At 36.1% G+C, this 14,684-nt stretch overlaps 1 protein-coding gene across 1 annotated transcript; it reads right to left on the reverse strand.

Annotated features, from left to right (window-relative positions):
• Positions 1-144: 144 nt before the first annotated feature.
• Positions 145-1,386, reverse strand: LOC122001393 (stem-specific protein TSJT1-like). The gene is made up of 4 exons (XM_042556142.1): positions 1,096-1,386; positions 754-997; positions 560-680; positions 145-461 (listed from the first exon to the last, which is right to left on the reverse strand). Exons 1-4 carry the CDS (start codon positions 1,320-1,322, stop codon positions 268-270), a joined length of 786 nt encoding a protein of 261 aa, XP_042412076.1. The 5' UTR covers positions 1,323-1,386; the 3' UTR covers positions 145-267.
• Between the last annotated feature and the right edge of the window lie 13,298 nt (positions 1,387-14,684).

The following is a 14,684-nucleotide window of genomic DNA, read 5'->3' on the forward strand; positions in this document are numbered from 1 at the left end:
ATTGTACCGCCTTGAGGGGACTCACTCCCTTTGCATTATGCTCGGGGTGGAAGAAGGTATAGACAATATCAGCTATTTACTTTACCTACAGTTTGTCTTTTTTAATTAAACCAATTCTTTTTATCATGAAATGGTCATATACAGTTGTTTCTAAATATTTGTGACTAAAAGGTACAGTGCCCGATCTGAGATTTTTCCAAATTAAGGGCTTATTATAGAAATTTGCAAGGACATCGACAAAGCGAGAAAGGATTTTGTAAGCGTGTTTCAGTAAGATCCTTGCCATGAAGTCCAGTCCGCAGCACTTCCAACCCTGGGCATGGAGTTGATCCTAGAGTAAGTGTCCACCTTGAAGCTCGCCCCGCATATGGCCCCCTCGCTGTCCACCCTCGGCATTGCCTTCATCTTGTTCAGCGGATGCTCGAAGCTCCTCAACCCTCCCTCACTGTGGAACATGCACCCTGCAACATTTCCCAACAAAACCGAGCCCAAGATTGAAGCTAATTTCCCACAGCAAGCAGCGTTTGGCTCAGATTTAACAACTTAATTCGAAGAATACCGGTCGGAAATGGAGCATATGATTTCCCACAGCTCGCCTTGACGACGTCCAGGTCATCGCAGATCACCACGGATCCATCAGCCGCAATGCCCCAAAATAGAGGAACTCCTCCATCCGAGCTCTGTTTCGGAGTTAGAACTGAATGAGATGAGACCTCAAAAGCAGAATATCTCAATGCATTTCTAGAAATGTACCAGTGCGGCAAAGACGGTGCCGGCCTTGTCGTCGTAGACGATGAAGGCGAAGGAGCCACTGAGGTCCTTGACGACCTGGTCCGCGGGGTAAGGCCCGCGGTCGCGCAGCGTGCGATAGGCTTCGATTACCAGCAGCGCGTCGTTGGTGGTCTTGCTGCACAAGCCGTACTGCCGAATTAGCGAGCTCAGGTTGTGTAGGCTCCCCGCGAACGTACAGTACACATCGTCGAAGCCACAGAACAACCTGCAAGACCGCAAAGAACGCTATCAGGTGCGCTGACCCAGCAAACGAGGTGCGTACCATACTGCACTAAAGAAGTTCGACGTCACTCTTTTACCTACCTCTGGCGGAAGGAGGTGCGAGGGGAGTGAATGGAAACGAAGGAAAGTGCGGCGCCAGCAGCGAAGGAGACGGAGAAGGAGTGGCCGGAGTGGGCGGCATGGAAGTCCTTTAGAATGTCGTCTTGGTTCTTAGGCCGCCGGAGGGAGGCACCGAGACTCGGAGGCACGGCCGGGCTGTGGAGCTCCTCCGGGGCCTGGGCCACGGCGGTGTGGAAAATCCCTAGCATCCTTGCCTTCGTCGATTACAGTAATCAATAAACTAGAGCGATCGATGAGTCGAAATAAGCGCGAGATGGGTCAGTATTTATAATTATATCGGGGAGCCATGGGAATGGCGGCCGTAGCGGACAGAGACGGATGATAAATAACGTTACTTCTTTGGACTTGATTCTGCGATCTGCACACCCAAGGTACGATTACCTTCCATCTCAAACACGAGTCCAGAATAATGAACAGGAAGTAACGATACTATAAATAAGTGGGCGGCGCGCGCACAGGCAGTGAGCGGTTAGTTCACGTTAAAGGAACCGGTAGGCTTATCCGTCTAGGAAGCCGAAAGCCACGTCAGAGCCCACAGGTAGCAGCCGACAAACCCGTGTGCTGCCCGCTGCCACGTGAGAAGACTAGGGAAAGTATTAGCGAGTCGGGTCGGAATGATTGAGCATGATCGAGTAGAAATTATAATTCATTCCGATTACTTAGGATGATAAAAACTAGATAGGTATATAAAAAATATTAGATTGATCAAGAATTTGATTTAAAGATTAAGATTACTTGAGTGAAATTTTTAAATATATGATTTCTTTCCTAAATTTGAAAATGACCTCCGGTCTAAAGCTCAAGTAGACTAACAAATGTCTTCGTCTTTTGGATGTTAATAGTCGAGCACTCCTTGCGTTCTCCATATCAAGTAGAAAGATTTCTTTTTTATTGAAGATTAACATATAGTCAGAGGACACCGGTCTTGTCCAGATAAGACTATTACAATGTTTAAATGAGATTTTGAGAGTAGAAAATAATGAAATGAAAAAGGTTATTGTATAAGAGCAAGCATATCTTTTTCTGAATAATCACCTATTTGTTTTTTTTTAGTTCTCTTCGTAACAGTATGATTTTGCACCTTGTTCCTGAACACCTTATGATTTTGAATCCAATTTTCAAGCCATGTATGACTCCTCATCCTGTCCCGAGCACTACACGACTCCGAACCTTATTTCTGAGCGCTCCCGAGCTCCTGACTCTCGAGCGCCAACTTACCAGGCCCAAATACCAACAATTCAAATTGCACAAGTTCATCCAAAATCCACCGATCTCAAAAATTTAAACAAAATTTCAAACAAATCTATATACAAATGCAAATCCCTGTAATCAAACAAGTCATTCAAAAGTCATTGCTTTGATCTTTTTGTATATTCAAATTGATGGGACCCAACACGACTTCAGAATTTTCAAGCTGCCACGTCTAATACATCAATGGTTATGGTTTTCTAGTAAAAATATGATATCCTCTTAGTGGTCCTAAACCCGAGGGAGATTAGATATTTAATAAAATATTTTATATCTATTAAAAATTAATCTTAAAATATATTAATGTAACTATCTACGTGGGATTATGTTATTCCTACTATTAACCTAGTTGAGTATTACAATATCATTTTATTAGAAAATAAGTTTCTCTCACTTAGGAAGTCATCCAATATTATAATGTATCTCTTTTTCGTAAGGTCTAGGATAAACAGTAAAAAAAAGCAGGTAATCATCTTTCCAAAATCCAGTAATCTGAAAAATAATTTACAATTCAAAGGAATCGACATACAAGTGCATCATTTAAAATTATTTTGATTTTATTATGTTGATCTATTATGTTAATATATTCTATTGTACTAAACAAAAGACTTATAGTGATCTTAGGAGGAGAACTCGGAGAAGATGTTAAAGACAACGCTGTAGTTGTGAAGTTCACTGTCGTCAAGAAGATCATCGCTTTAGAACCTTCTCAAATATATCACAAACCAAATTCCTCTACTCCTAATGTTCCTACTTGCACACCCTTTGGATCTTAGGATTGGACGCCCTTATATAAGAAGATTGAGGAAGACGAAGAGGAAGGGGCGCCACTTAGTCTCCTTAACATTTGTATCAATGAGGAAGACGAAGGAAAAGAGGGGCCCCTTTGTCTTCTCAACGTTCAACATCTTCCACTTATCCAAGTCAATCCATAAAGTACATAGAGTCATAAAGATCATGTAAGTCACAAAGGCCATGTAAGAACATTTAATTCATACGTTAGGGAAAATAGTTCATGCGACAACAAGCACAATGGACAATTACTACTAAGAAAGTTGTTGCACTTAACTTAGTTGTTTTATGGAATGAATCTGAGACATCAATATCTTGTCTTTACCCCAGCTTAAATCATTTACATCATCATGAACATCTCTACTCCCTTATAATGACTATTATGTCAAGAGCATATTCAACATATCCAATCAATACAATTTATTCACAATTACATTTTATGTACTCAACAAAAATATAACTGGTACTAGTAAATAAATGTCAAAGATGTAAATTAATCTTAATTTTTTTTTTAGCTAGAATTTATTCATTTTAATCAGTCACTTTCTTAGTTATGCTCCATAGACCAAATCAACCATAGTCAATAGAAAACATGCTAAAGTAGCAGATACTAATCAGAACTTTAAGTACACTACAAGAAAATTAGTCTATCATGACACATGTACATAATTGTCCTTATAGTATATTTATGGTGACACTAACATTTTGATGACATCTACCAAAAACGCACTATAAAGTGATGTCGTCTTAGACCCCCTTAATTTCCTAACATTTTATAATGTCGTTTTACAATATCAATACTAACATCAAAAATGTCACAATTTAAAGATATAATGACACTCTATAATATCAGAAAATATTTTTTTAAGAATATTTATATATGTCATGTTATCATCATAATAATGACAAAGTTAAATATCATAAAAACTCATTTATTATGATATTTATGTTTTCTATAAGGACAATAGAAAGTGTCAATAAAGATAATTTATAAGATCATTTATAAGTCACCTTAACTAATCTATAATGACATTAATAAATGTCGTTATAATAATTTATAAATACATTTAAAATGATCAATAATATGTATTTAGAATATATAACATAAATTCAATTTTATACATTATCACAATCTATCCACCATTTAGAATAGAAAAAATTATAAAATATAATTTAAAGTGCAAATAGATAATCTAAATTCATCCAACAAATATTTGAGTCAAAGTTACAAATGCAAACTAATAACAAGTTCTTTACATCCAAAACTAATTACACACTACACTCAAAATATTAAATTTTAGAACTAACAAAGTCTTATAAAATAAAAACTCAACTAAATAAACCATCTTTAACCAATATGTTGATTCACAAAAATCCAAGTGCCCATCACCTACAAACTATAATGAATATATTTGTATTAATGAAATAAAACAATATTACAGACAAAAAGTTAAAAGAAATAATGATAAAGATTGAATATCATACCAAAATAGAAGATGTAAAGTATCATTTCATATTCATCTAATAGTAATATTCGCTTACTGTTAACTATAAATACATTTCATAATTTTTTAAAATTATAATAACATGATAAATATAAAAAATTAATAATATTTTAATAAAAAGTTAAAATTATACCAGATGATAAGGCCAGACTATCATTCCTCCAAGTATATCCTCAAACTTCAGTATAAGATCATAAGGTCTAATCAAACTCTCTTCTGGTTCTAAGACAATTTGTATTTTTACTTTACACTAATTTGGTCCTAGTGCTTGTCTCCCTACTATAGTATTTAGATTCATGCTATGGAACACTCCTTTTGCTATAATTTTCGTTGTATCAAATAAACTTTTGATCAAAACAGAACATCCAACCTACATAAAAGTGTAAAGAGTTAAACATTTGAAGAGTTTGAAGATGTGTGAAATAGATAATAAAAATGCAATTAAACAAACCTTACCCGTAAAGATGGATGATGAGGAACAAAAATTTATGGATTACTAGTTGGTATTGTGTGTTGATTTCTATTGCAATTTGAAAGAGGATTCTGGTTTGATTGATCAAAAATCTTGGCTTCTAATATTACAATATGTCGGCCTTGCTTTTTAATTTGCTTGTCCATTTTTTTTAATTGTGTCCGTTGTTCCATCACTAGTCAATTGCATGTGGTATGACTAGGGACTTCTTCCCATAAATCAGATGGACTAACACCATCACCAAGCATACGTACTCGACCAGGTCTATCTAGTCCCATGATTTAAGCAAATATATTATTCTGATTCATTGACTATTAGAAACTTCAGAAAGTTGATTTGTTAATTCATTCATTGTGGCCTTTATCAAAACATAACATGTTGACAGTTATTAAATATATAATGATAATTAAAATAAATCATTTTTGCTACAACATATTTGAAAAGTATAAAATAGTTTATCAATCTTTCTGCAACAATATTACTTGAGGGACTTCCATTGGCATGAGTAAAATAAGCCTTGAATAATTCAACTCGTGATGAAAAATGACCCTTTTCTTTTTCCTACAAATATTCAAGTTCTTCCAAATCTAATGAGCATACTTTTCACAGAAATGTACAAACATATTACTTGATTAATCAATTAGCTTATAAAAGAATATTGAATAGTTGAGGTATTCATGATGCATGATGCATGATGCATGATCACATTTCCATAACAGAATTGTGCAATGTCCAGATTACATAAATCTACAAACATATTACTTGATTAATCAATTAGCTTATAAAAGTGGGAATGAATAGTTAAGGTATTCATGATGCATGATGCATGATCGCATTTCCATAACTACCATGTAATAGAAATTTAGAAAGAAAATTAAAAATTTGCTTGAGGTTAATGTGCAAAAGACAAACTCTACCATTTAGAAAGTTTAGAGATACTAAACTTTGTATAGAATTATAAGATGAATGAAAAGAATTACCAATTTATATTGCACTTGAGCAAAAGATGTCCTTCCAGTGGTCTGATATATTATCTTGTGCTTTCTAGCAGCTTTATTTTTTTCGCTCCTTTCCTGATATATTGAAATACACATGATACACAAAATAAAAATATATATATGTGAATTGAATCAAATTATATTCTAAATAAAAAATATTATCTACTTTTGATTTTTTCCTTATTTCATAAAGTAATTAGTCTCATATACTATTCTACATGAGCTCTTTTATCTCTCTGTTATAAAAGAACTTGAATTGATAATTCAGGATTATAGTACTTCTTTTTAAGTTCTAACTTCCAAGTTCTCCATTTTTTTTCCATTGAGTATAGCGTCCAATTTTCTGTCCCTGGAGGAAGATTATACTTTTCCTACCCAAAATATTTAGATAAATTATCATTACATAAATTAAAAGTCTTAAACGCTAAAATAATGCAAAAGTAATTTATTTACCTTTATAATATTTAACATGTCTTTCTTTTTATCCACTGACATTTTATGTCAATTTTCAACATTAATAGGACAATACTTACCATTTCTTGCCAAAGAACTCAAGAAATCAGTAAATTTATTTCTTTTTATTCCTATAAGACACCCCATATCATCACATGTAATCTCAATATGTGGTAACATGCTAGGTCGACCCCAAATTTCTTTCATAAATGTAAGACTTTTTTTTTCCTATTAGTATTATGAAGTACATCATCACTATCTGTGCACATATAAAAAAGATATATAAGATAGAATATAAATAATACAATAAATTATTATAATTTTCATATATGTTAGCTTCATTAGATTCTTCGATCATATCATCATTTTGGTTTGGAACTAAATAATTATTTCCAACATGTGGGATATTATCTTGTACATCTACATGAAATTGATTTGAAACTACATCTCTTTGGTTATTCAAGGTGCCTTATATATTTTGACCATATAAGTAATTTTGTATTAATTCAATTAAAAAATGCAAAATAAGAATTTTGTATATATAAATTTAGATAATACCTTGTTCAATTGAATGTATATCTGTGTGATTTATACTCAAAGCTGATGGTTGAATATCAATCTCAGTTTGAAGTTTAAAGCGAGATTTTCTATTAGTTCGACGCTTAGGAGCTATTTCTGCTACAAATAATAGTTAGTTTCAAATTATAGATAATACAAAATCATAAACCTTCTAATATTAAATATAAATGTAGGACCTCTTTTTTTCCTATTAGTATTATGAACTACATCATCACTATCTGTGCAAATATAAAAAAAAGATATATAAGACATAATATAAATAATAAAATTAATTTTTATAATTTTATATATGTTACCTTTATTTGATTCTTCATTCATATCATCATTTTAGTCTGGAACTGAAGAATTGTTTTCCACATGTAGGATATTATCTTGTGCATCAACATGGAATTGATTCGAAACTACATCTCCTTGGTTATTCAAGGTGCCTTGTATATTTTGACCATACAAGTAATATCATATTGATTCAAGTAAAATATACAAATAGAATTTTGTATGCATAAATTTAGATAATACCTTGTTCAATTGAATGTCGATCTGTGTGACTTGTTCTCATAGCTGATGGTTGCATATCAATCTCAGTTTGAAGTTTAAAGCGAGATTTCCTATTAGTTCGACACTTAGGAGCCATTCCTACTATAAATAATAATTAGTTACAAATTATAGATAATACAAAATCATAAACCTTCTATTATCAAATATAAAAAGTCAAAAGTTAAACATAAAACAATATCATGATATATCATTCAATGATCATATAAAAATTCATAATCTACTGTTATTACAATGATAATTAACTAAACATAATTGCATGAACCAAATAAATTTTCATTACAAATCGATATCAATTTTGACTCTTGCAATATCATCATGAACCCAAACTACTTCTTCATGTTCATTGCAGTCTTCAGAATTACGAATATAACTTTGAAGATATGTATCAACATCTGCCATAGGCTGCATTTTATACTTTGCTCGTGCATCAGTGGTGATAATGACATGGCAATCACAATCAACTGGATCTTCCACGTAAAATACTTACATAGCTTGAGATGTCAAAATATAAGGCTCATTATGACGCCTAACATTTTTAAAATTAGCTAACACAAAACCATTCTCATTCAATTTTAATTGTTTGCCTTTGGAGACTCACTCACATTCAAATAAAACAACTTTTCGACCTCCTCCATTGTCTAACTCAATCACATTTTGTAAAGTCTCATAATAATCAAGTTCATTTAATACTAGATTATGATCTCTTATACTTGAATAACTTGAAGTAGTTGTCCTAACAGTTACACCACAATTTTGAGTTTTTCTCTTATGTTTCACTTCCTTTGTAAGAAACTTAAATCCATTTGAAACAAATTTTTCATATCATATGCCAATGACATCTGGGCCTCTGGGAATTGATCTCAAATCATTTGACACTAGATCATCTACTGGAAGATTTGTATCTTCAATCTATCATATAATAAGTACTTAATCAATCATGAAAATAATTGTAACATATAATTTTAATAACTATTACAACACAACTTACATGACTGGCAAACCATGAGGCAAATGTTTCACTATGTAAATGCTCAATTTGGTGTGGTGGAATATGAGAATGACTATGATTCATAATTCTTCGGTGTTCACTAAAAAAATAATAAATTTGTAAATAAAGATGACTTAAATAGTTATATATTTAAACAATGATTTATATATATATATATATATATATATATATATATATATATATATATATATATATATATATATATATATATATATATATATATAAACATACTCTATATAAGATTGGATGTGATGACAATTGAATAATACATATTGATGTGCCTTCTTTAATATCTCAATGTCAAACTTAGTTGAAATGGCCTTTCCAAGTGCATAACCTGAGAAGTTGAACACATCTAATGCAAATGTAGAGTCAATATTTATATCATCATTTCTTGACGATTGATTAAATCTTGTCTCTACATAATCTGCTAAATATAAAGAGCAAAATATCAAACATTCCTCAGCTAAATACCCTTCAGCAATAGATCCTTCTGGTCTACTTCTATTTTGAACATAAGACTTCAATGTTCCAGGTACCTTGTGTCAAAACATAACAATTTGTATTAATTATCTAAAATTGTATTTTTTTTAAAAAAAATATCAATAATATTTATATAATACCTTTCAATTGGATACATCCAACGATAGTGAACTGGCCCAGTAAGTTGAACTTCAGTTGCCAAATGAATAGTTAGATGAACCATTATGTTAAAAAATGATGGAGGAAAAATCTTTTCCAATTCACATAGGGTCATTGCAATATCTCTCTTTAAATGAACCAAATCCGTAGGGGAAATTACTTTACAACATAACTCTTGAAAATATCTACTTAATCTAATCAAAGGAATCTGAAAAGATTAAGATAAAGTTCTTTATAGTGCTACTGGCAATAATTGCTGCATCAAAATGTGATTGTCATGATTTTTTACACCACTTAATTTTGTCGGTTTGATTTGAACACATCATGATATATTGGATGCATATCCCCTTGGTGCAATATCCCTGGGTCAAGGTTGACCAAGTTGACTAAGCATGAGTTAGCTCAAGCTTGAATCTTGATGTTTGGATTTTGATGTTTGACAATATTGTCTGATTGGGGAGATTGTTGGTGCAATTCTCCTTTGGTCAAGGGTTGACCAGTTTGATGTAAAGAACAGTTAAGTAAGTCAACGTTGATCGGATACCTGACTAGATAAGTCCTAACTGGAGGTTAGGCAAAGGCAAATCTTGGTGAGTGAAGCCAGGTAAAAGTCATGGTGAGTGAAGCTAGGTAGTATGAAAATCTTAGTGAGTGAAGCTAGGTGAAAGTCTTGGTGAGTGAAGTCAGACAGATGAAAAGTCTTGGTGAGTGAAGCAAGTCAGATGGAAAGTTCTAGTGAGTAAAGGTAAGCAGATAGAAAGTCCTAGTGAGTGAAGCTAGGCAGATAAAAAGTCCTAGTGAGTGAAGCTAGACAGAAGAAAAGACATGTTGAGCGATGCCAAACAAGTGGAAATCCAGGTGGGTCAAGGTTGACCAGACACCTAGTGTTAGGAAGTCCAAGTAGGTCAAAAGATTGACTGGATACTTGGCACAAGGAAATCTAGATGGGCCAAAGATGACCGGATATCTGGTAGAAGGAAGTCCAAGTGGGTCAAAGGACTGATCGGACATTTGGTGAAGAAGTCCCAGCAAGTCAAGGGTGACCGGATGCTAGGCATGAGGAGTTCCAACATGTCATAGTTGACCAGATATTGGATTTGGGGACCCTTGAGCTTGAGTTAAGCAAGTCAAGGGTGGTCAATCGATCAGTCGATCAAATGGAAGCCTGAATCATGAGCACAGAAGCTTCCCCAATCGATCAGTCGATCGATTGGGCAATCGATTGAGGATGGAAATCTTCCGCTACGCAACGTGAGGAACGCTGGATCAATCGGGAGATCAATTCATGCCTTTTCCAGCAGAGCACAGAGGCGCTCTGAATCGATTGACCGATCGATTCAAGCCTCCCCAATCGATTGATCAATCGATTGTGATATGACCGTTGTGAAGGAAGTGTTGAGTTTAAAGTCGTGACGAGCCTTCTACGTTCACAACTCTCCACCTCCTCTTCTCACAATTCTCTTAGGTGATCTCGCCAATTTTTGAAGCTTCTTGGAGCAAAGTGTTGTTATACTTCCAAGGTCAAGAAGCGTTCCACACAAGAAGAAGAAGTTAACTAGGGTTTCATTTGTGTAAATCTTGTAAGATTTTCTTTGTATTTGCTTCTTCTTTTCCTTCTTGTTGTATTGAGAGGTTGTACAAGGCTTCTCTGCCTTCGGCAGTTATTGAGAAGGAGTGTTTTTCATAGTGAAGAGTGTGTCGTGTGTGGATCATTGGATTAGTCACCTCTTTTTGAGGTGGATACCAAGTAAATCTACATATTAGCGTTGTGAGTCTTGTTTCGAGTTCTTTCCGCTGCATATCAACAATACCGAAGCAAGCCCATGAAGCACGATGAGCTATTCACCCCCCTCCCTAGCTATAAATCGACCCTAACAAGTGATATCAGAGCGAGGTCGCTCTTCATCGGAATCATAGCCGAAAGGACAACAAGGTAGAGGGAGAATGAGTTGAAGCAAGTTCAACAAAGTCAAAGACTTCAAAAGAGCTCAACTTTAAATGAAATTCCAAGATGGACTGGATACGACACAAGGGTGTCTCCACCATTCATAATGACAAGCTTCGATTCTTGGAGATCAAGAATCAAAATTTTCTTCATATAGAGATAGAGAAATGGTTTGTTCTAATGGAAGGCTTTGAAGCTCCAACAAATAGCAAAGGCAAAATTCTCAAGAAGAGTAATTGGAGCCAAGAGCAAATCCAAAGATATGAGGCCAATGATAAAGTAACCAAGTTATTGGTCAATCTATTGGCAAACAACATCTTGAAGCAAGTGGGAGAATTTGAAGATACCAAGGAGCTATAGAGCAAATTGGCTAAAATCCATGAGGTCCCCTCCACTACACTAAACCAAGAGAAATCCAAAGAGGGCAGCTCATTGGATCAAGACCAAGAGGAAGACTGACTCCGAAGTTGAGAGATGCTCAACTTCCGAATAAGAAGCCCAAGAAGCTTCATCCTCAAAAGAATGCAACCAGAAGAGCAAAGAGGGAGCATACTCTTTGTTTCATATGCAAGAGGATGAAGATGAAGAGGCCTCCACCTCTAGGATTGAGGGGAAGTGTCATTCATTGACACCGGAAAAAGAAGAAGCTTCTACTTCCCGGTCAAATGGAGAGGAAGATGATGTCGCCTCCACAAGTCAAGAAAAATCAAATGGAGGATCATATGCCACCCCTACAAGCAAAACTATAACAATTTCAAGTTTGAATAATAAAAATCATATTATTTGATTTGAGTGTAGGAAAAAAGAACACTACAAAAGTAAATGTCCTAAATTGGCCAAGAAGAAGAGTCAAGTGACATCTAAGGGTAAGGAGAAGCCCAAGGAGACCGACCTCGTGACAAAGAAGAGCAAAGAGCACATAGTGTGCTTCTTGTGCAATCAAAGAGGATATTACTGGAGTCAATGTCCTAAGGGGAAGAAGCCGGCCAAAGTCAACGGAGGAAGCTCAACTAAAGGGGGAGCTTTCAAGAGCAAACCCAAGGTATCATTTATTGAGTCAATTCCTTTAAATCATGATAAAAAAAACATGCTAGGAATAGTTTATATCATTTTAATGCTATTTGGAAAGCCTAGCCATGCGTGTGCGGCATGCAAAGAACAGAACCGTGTGGTGTAGGGAAAAGAGGAGATTAATCAAAGGAGAATAAGCTCGATCAAAGAAGAACAGAACCTCGAGGTTTTGTGCGAAAAACAAACCTAGTCGTGCCTGTGTGGCGTGAGAAATAGGTTCGGCACAGGAATGGGAGAAGGGTTTTAATTAAACTATGTTAACTCATAATTATAGATTAAACTAATTGTTAATAGATTAACAATGATATTTATTAAAAATGTCATGAGAAAGGTGTTGGAGCAATCTAGGTGCCCTAAGTTTTGATGTTTGGGCAAAGGTTTAAGTTAGGTTTATTGTTGTATTTGATATGCATTGTGAGTGTGCAGGATACAGGTACAACAAGGAAAGTCCAAGTGTGATCTTGGCAAAGGAGGAAAGTCCAAGGATGAGTCTTGGCGGTGTAAGTCCAAGCATGTAGTCTTGGCAACGTAAGTCCAAGCATGTAGTCTTGGCAACGTAAGTCCAAGTGTGACTTGGCAATGGATGAAGCCCCGGAGGTGAGGAGTCTCTTGGCAAAGGAAGACCCGACAATATGGACAAGGCCGAAGGAAGCTCCAGAAGGTAAGACGTGAAGGATGGGGAGACATCCGAGGGACGCAAGGCTGATGGAGGAGGTTAGAAGGCTAGGTCTAGGTTGGTCAGGCGAGAACGAGTGCTGAGTGAATGTACTCGAGGCAAAATTCTAAAATTAGGGTTTACTGTAGCAGTACTGTAGCGTTACTGTAGCAGTCGACTGATGATTGTAACAGTCGACTGGTGCACTGTAGAAAGCCGTTGGGTTGGCACCAGTCGATTGGTGCAAGGACCAGTCGACTGGTAACGGGCAAATCAGCTTGCTGATTTGCTCCAAGCTCTATAAGAAGGAGCTTGGGATGGCCGGCCAAGGTGACGAAATTAGACTTGGTTAAAGCCTAATTAGTAGTCACCAAACGTGCTCAAGGTTCTCTTGTGTCCAAGTGTTCTTGGTTGGTGTTGTGGTGAGGTTTCTCCACCCACAAGGAGTTGCTTGAGTAGCCGGAGTTTGCCGGGGGCTAATCCACCGAAGGATCGGGATTGTCCACCTTACGGACAACCGTGGAGTAGGGGCAAGTTATCTCCAAACCACGTTACATTGACGTGCATTGGTTTGCATTTCCTTTCTTTGTCTTTAGCTTTCATATTCGTATTTAGTTTCGTAATATTCCGCTGTGCAACTAACGATTACGTAGAAAGCCATCGATTTGGGTGAGACGCTATTCACCCCCCCCCTCTAGCGGGCAGATCGGTCCCAACAATTGGTATCAGAGCGAGGTCGCTCTTCTACGGACTAACCGCCAAAAGGGCAAGAAGCTAGAGGAAGAAGAAGATGGAGTCCGAAGGACCGCTCGGATGGGATATCTGAATTCCACCTCCATACGACAAAGAAGACTTCAATTATTGGAGGAAGCGGTTGGAGACATGGTTCCAAATGGATTAGAACCAATGGGTTGTCTTGAGTGACCCATTTGAAGCTCCTACAGACAAGAAGGGTAAACACCTCCGACCTCGACATTGGACCGAAGAGCAACGAGAGCAATCGGAGGCGGACAAGGAGGTAACGAGAATTTTGCATAATTTACTACCTTCTAATATTTTGTTGAGTGTAGGTGAAATCACAAATGCAAGTGATCTTTGGAAAAAGATCATTGCCTATCATGAAGACCCTATAAAAATCCAAGGAGTGGAAGAGCCCAAGGAGAATGGCTCATTGGTCCAAGAAGAGAAGGACCAATCCGATGTTGACAAGAGGTCAACATTCGAGGAGGAAAAGGAAGAGGAGGAAGAGAAAGAGAAAGAAAATGAAGAGGTGGAAGAGGAGAGATCTTCCACATCCTCAAGAGATGAAGAAGTGGAAGTGTCCACATCTTCAAGTGAAGAGGAAGAAGAGCAACCCAAGGAAGAGGAGATCTTGGAAGCTCAACCCTCCACCTCAACTATCAAGAAGAGCACAAAGGACCACTTCAAATGCTTTGAGTGTGGTAAGATGGGGCACTACAAGAGTAGGTGTCCTTCGCTCAAGAAGGTAAAGGAGGTAAACTCTAAACTCACTAAAGTTAATTTAGAAACTAATGTGAGTTGTAGGAAGAAGAAGAAGAAGGAGAAGAAGCACATTAGGTGCTTTACATGTAGTGAGTGGGGTCACTACCACACAAAGTGCCCAAG

The sequence above is a fragment of the Zingiber officinale genome, chromosome 1B (genome assembly GCF_018446385.1).
Source record: "Zingiber officinale cultivar Zhangliang chromosome 1B, Zo_v1.1, whole genome shotgun sequence".
Lineage (NCBI taxonomy): Eukaryota > Viridiplantae > Streptophyta > Magnoliopsida > Zingiberales > Zingiberaceae > Zingiber > Zingiber officinale.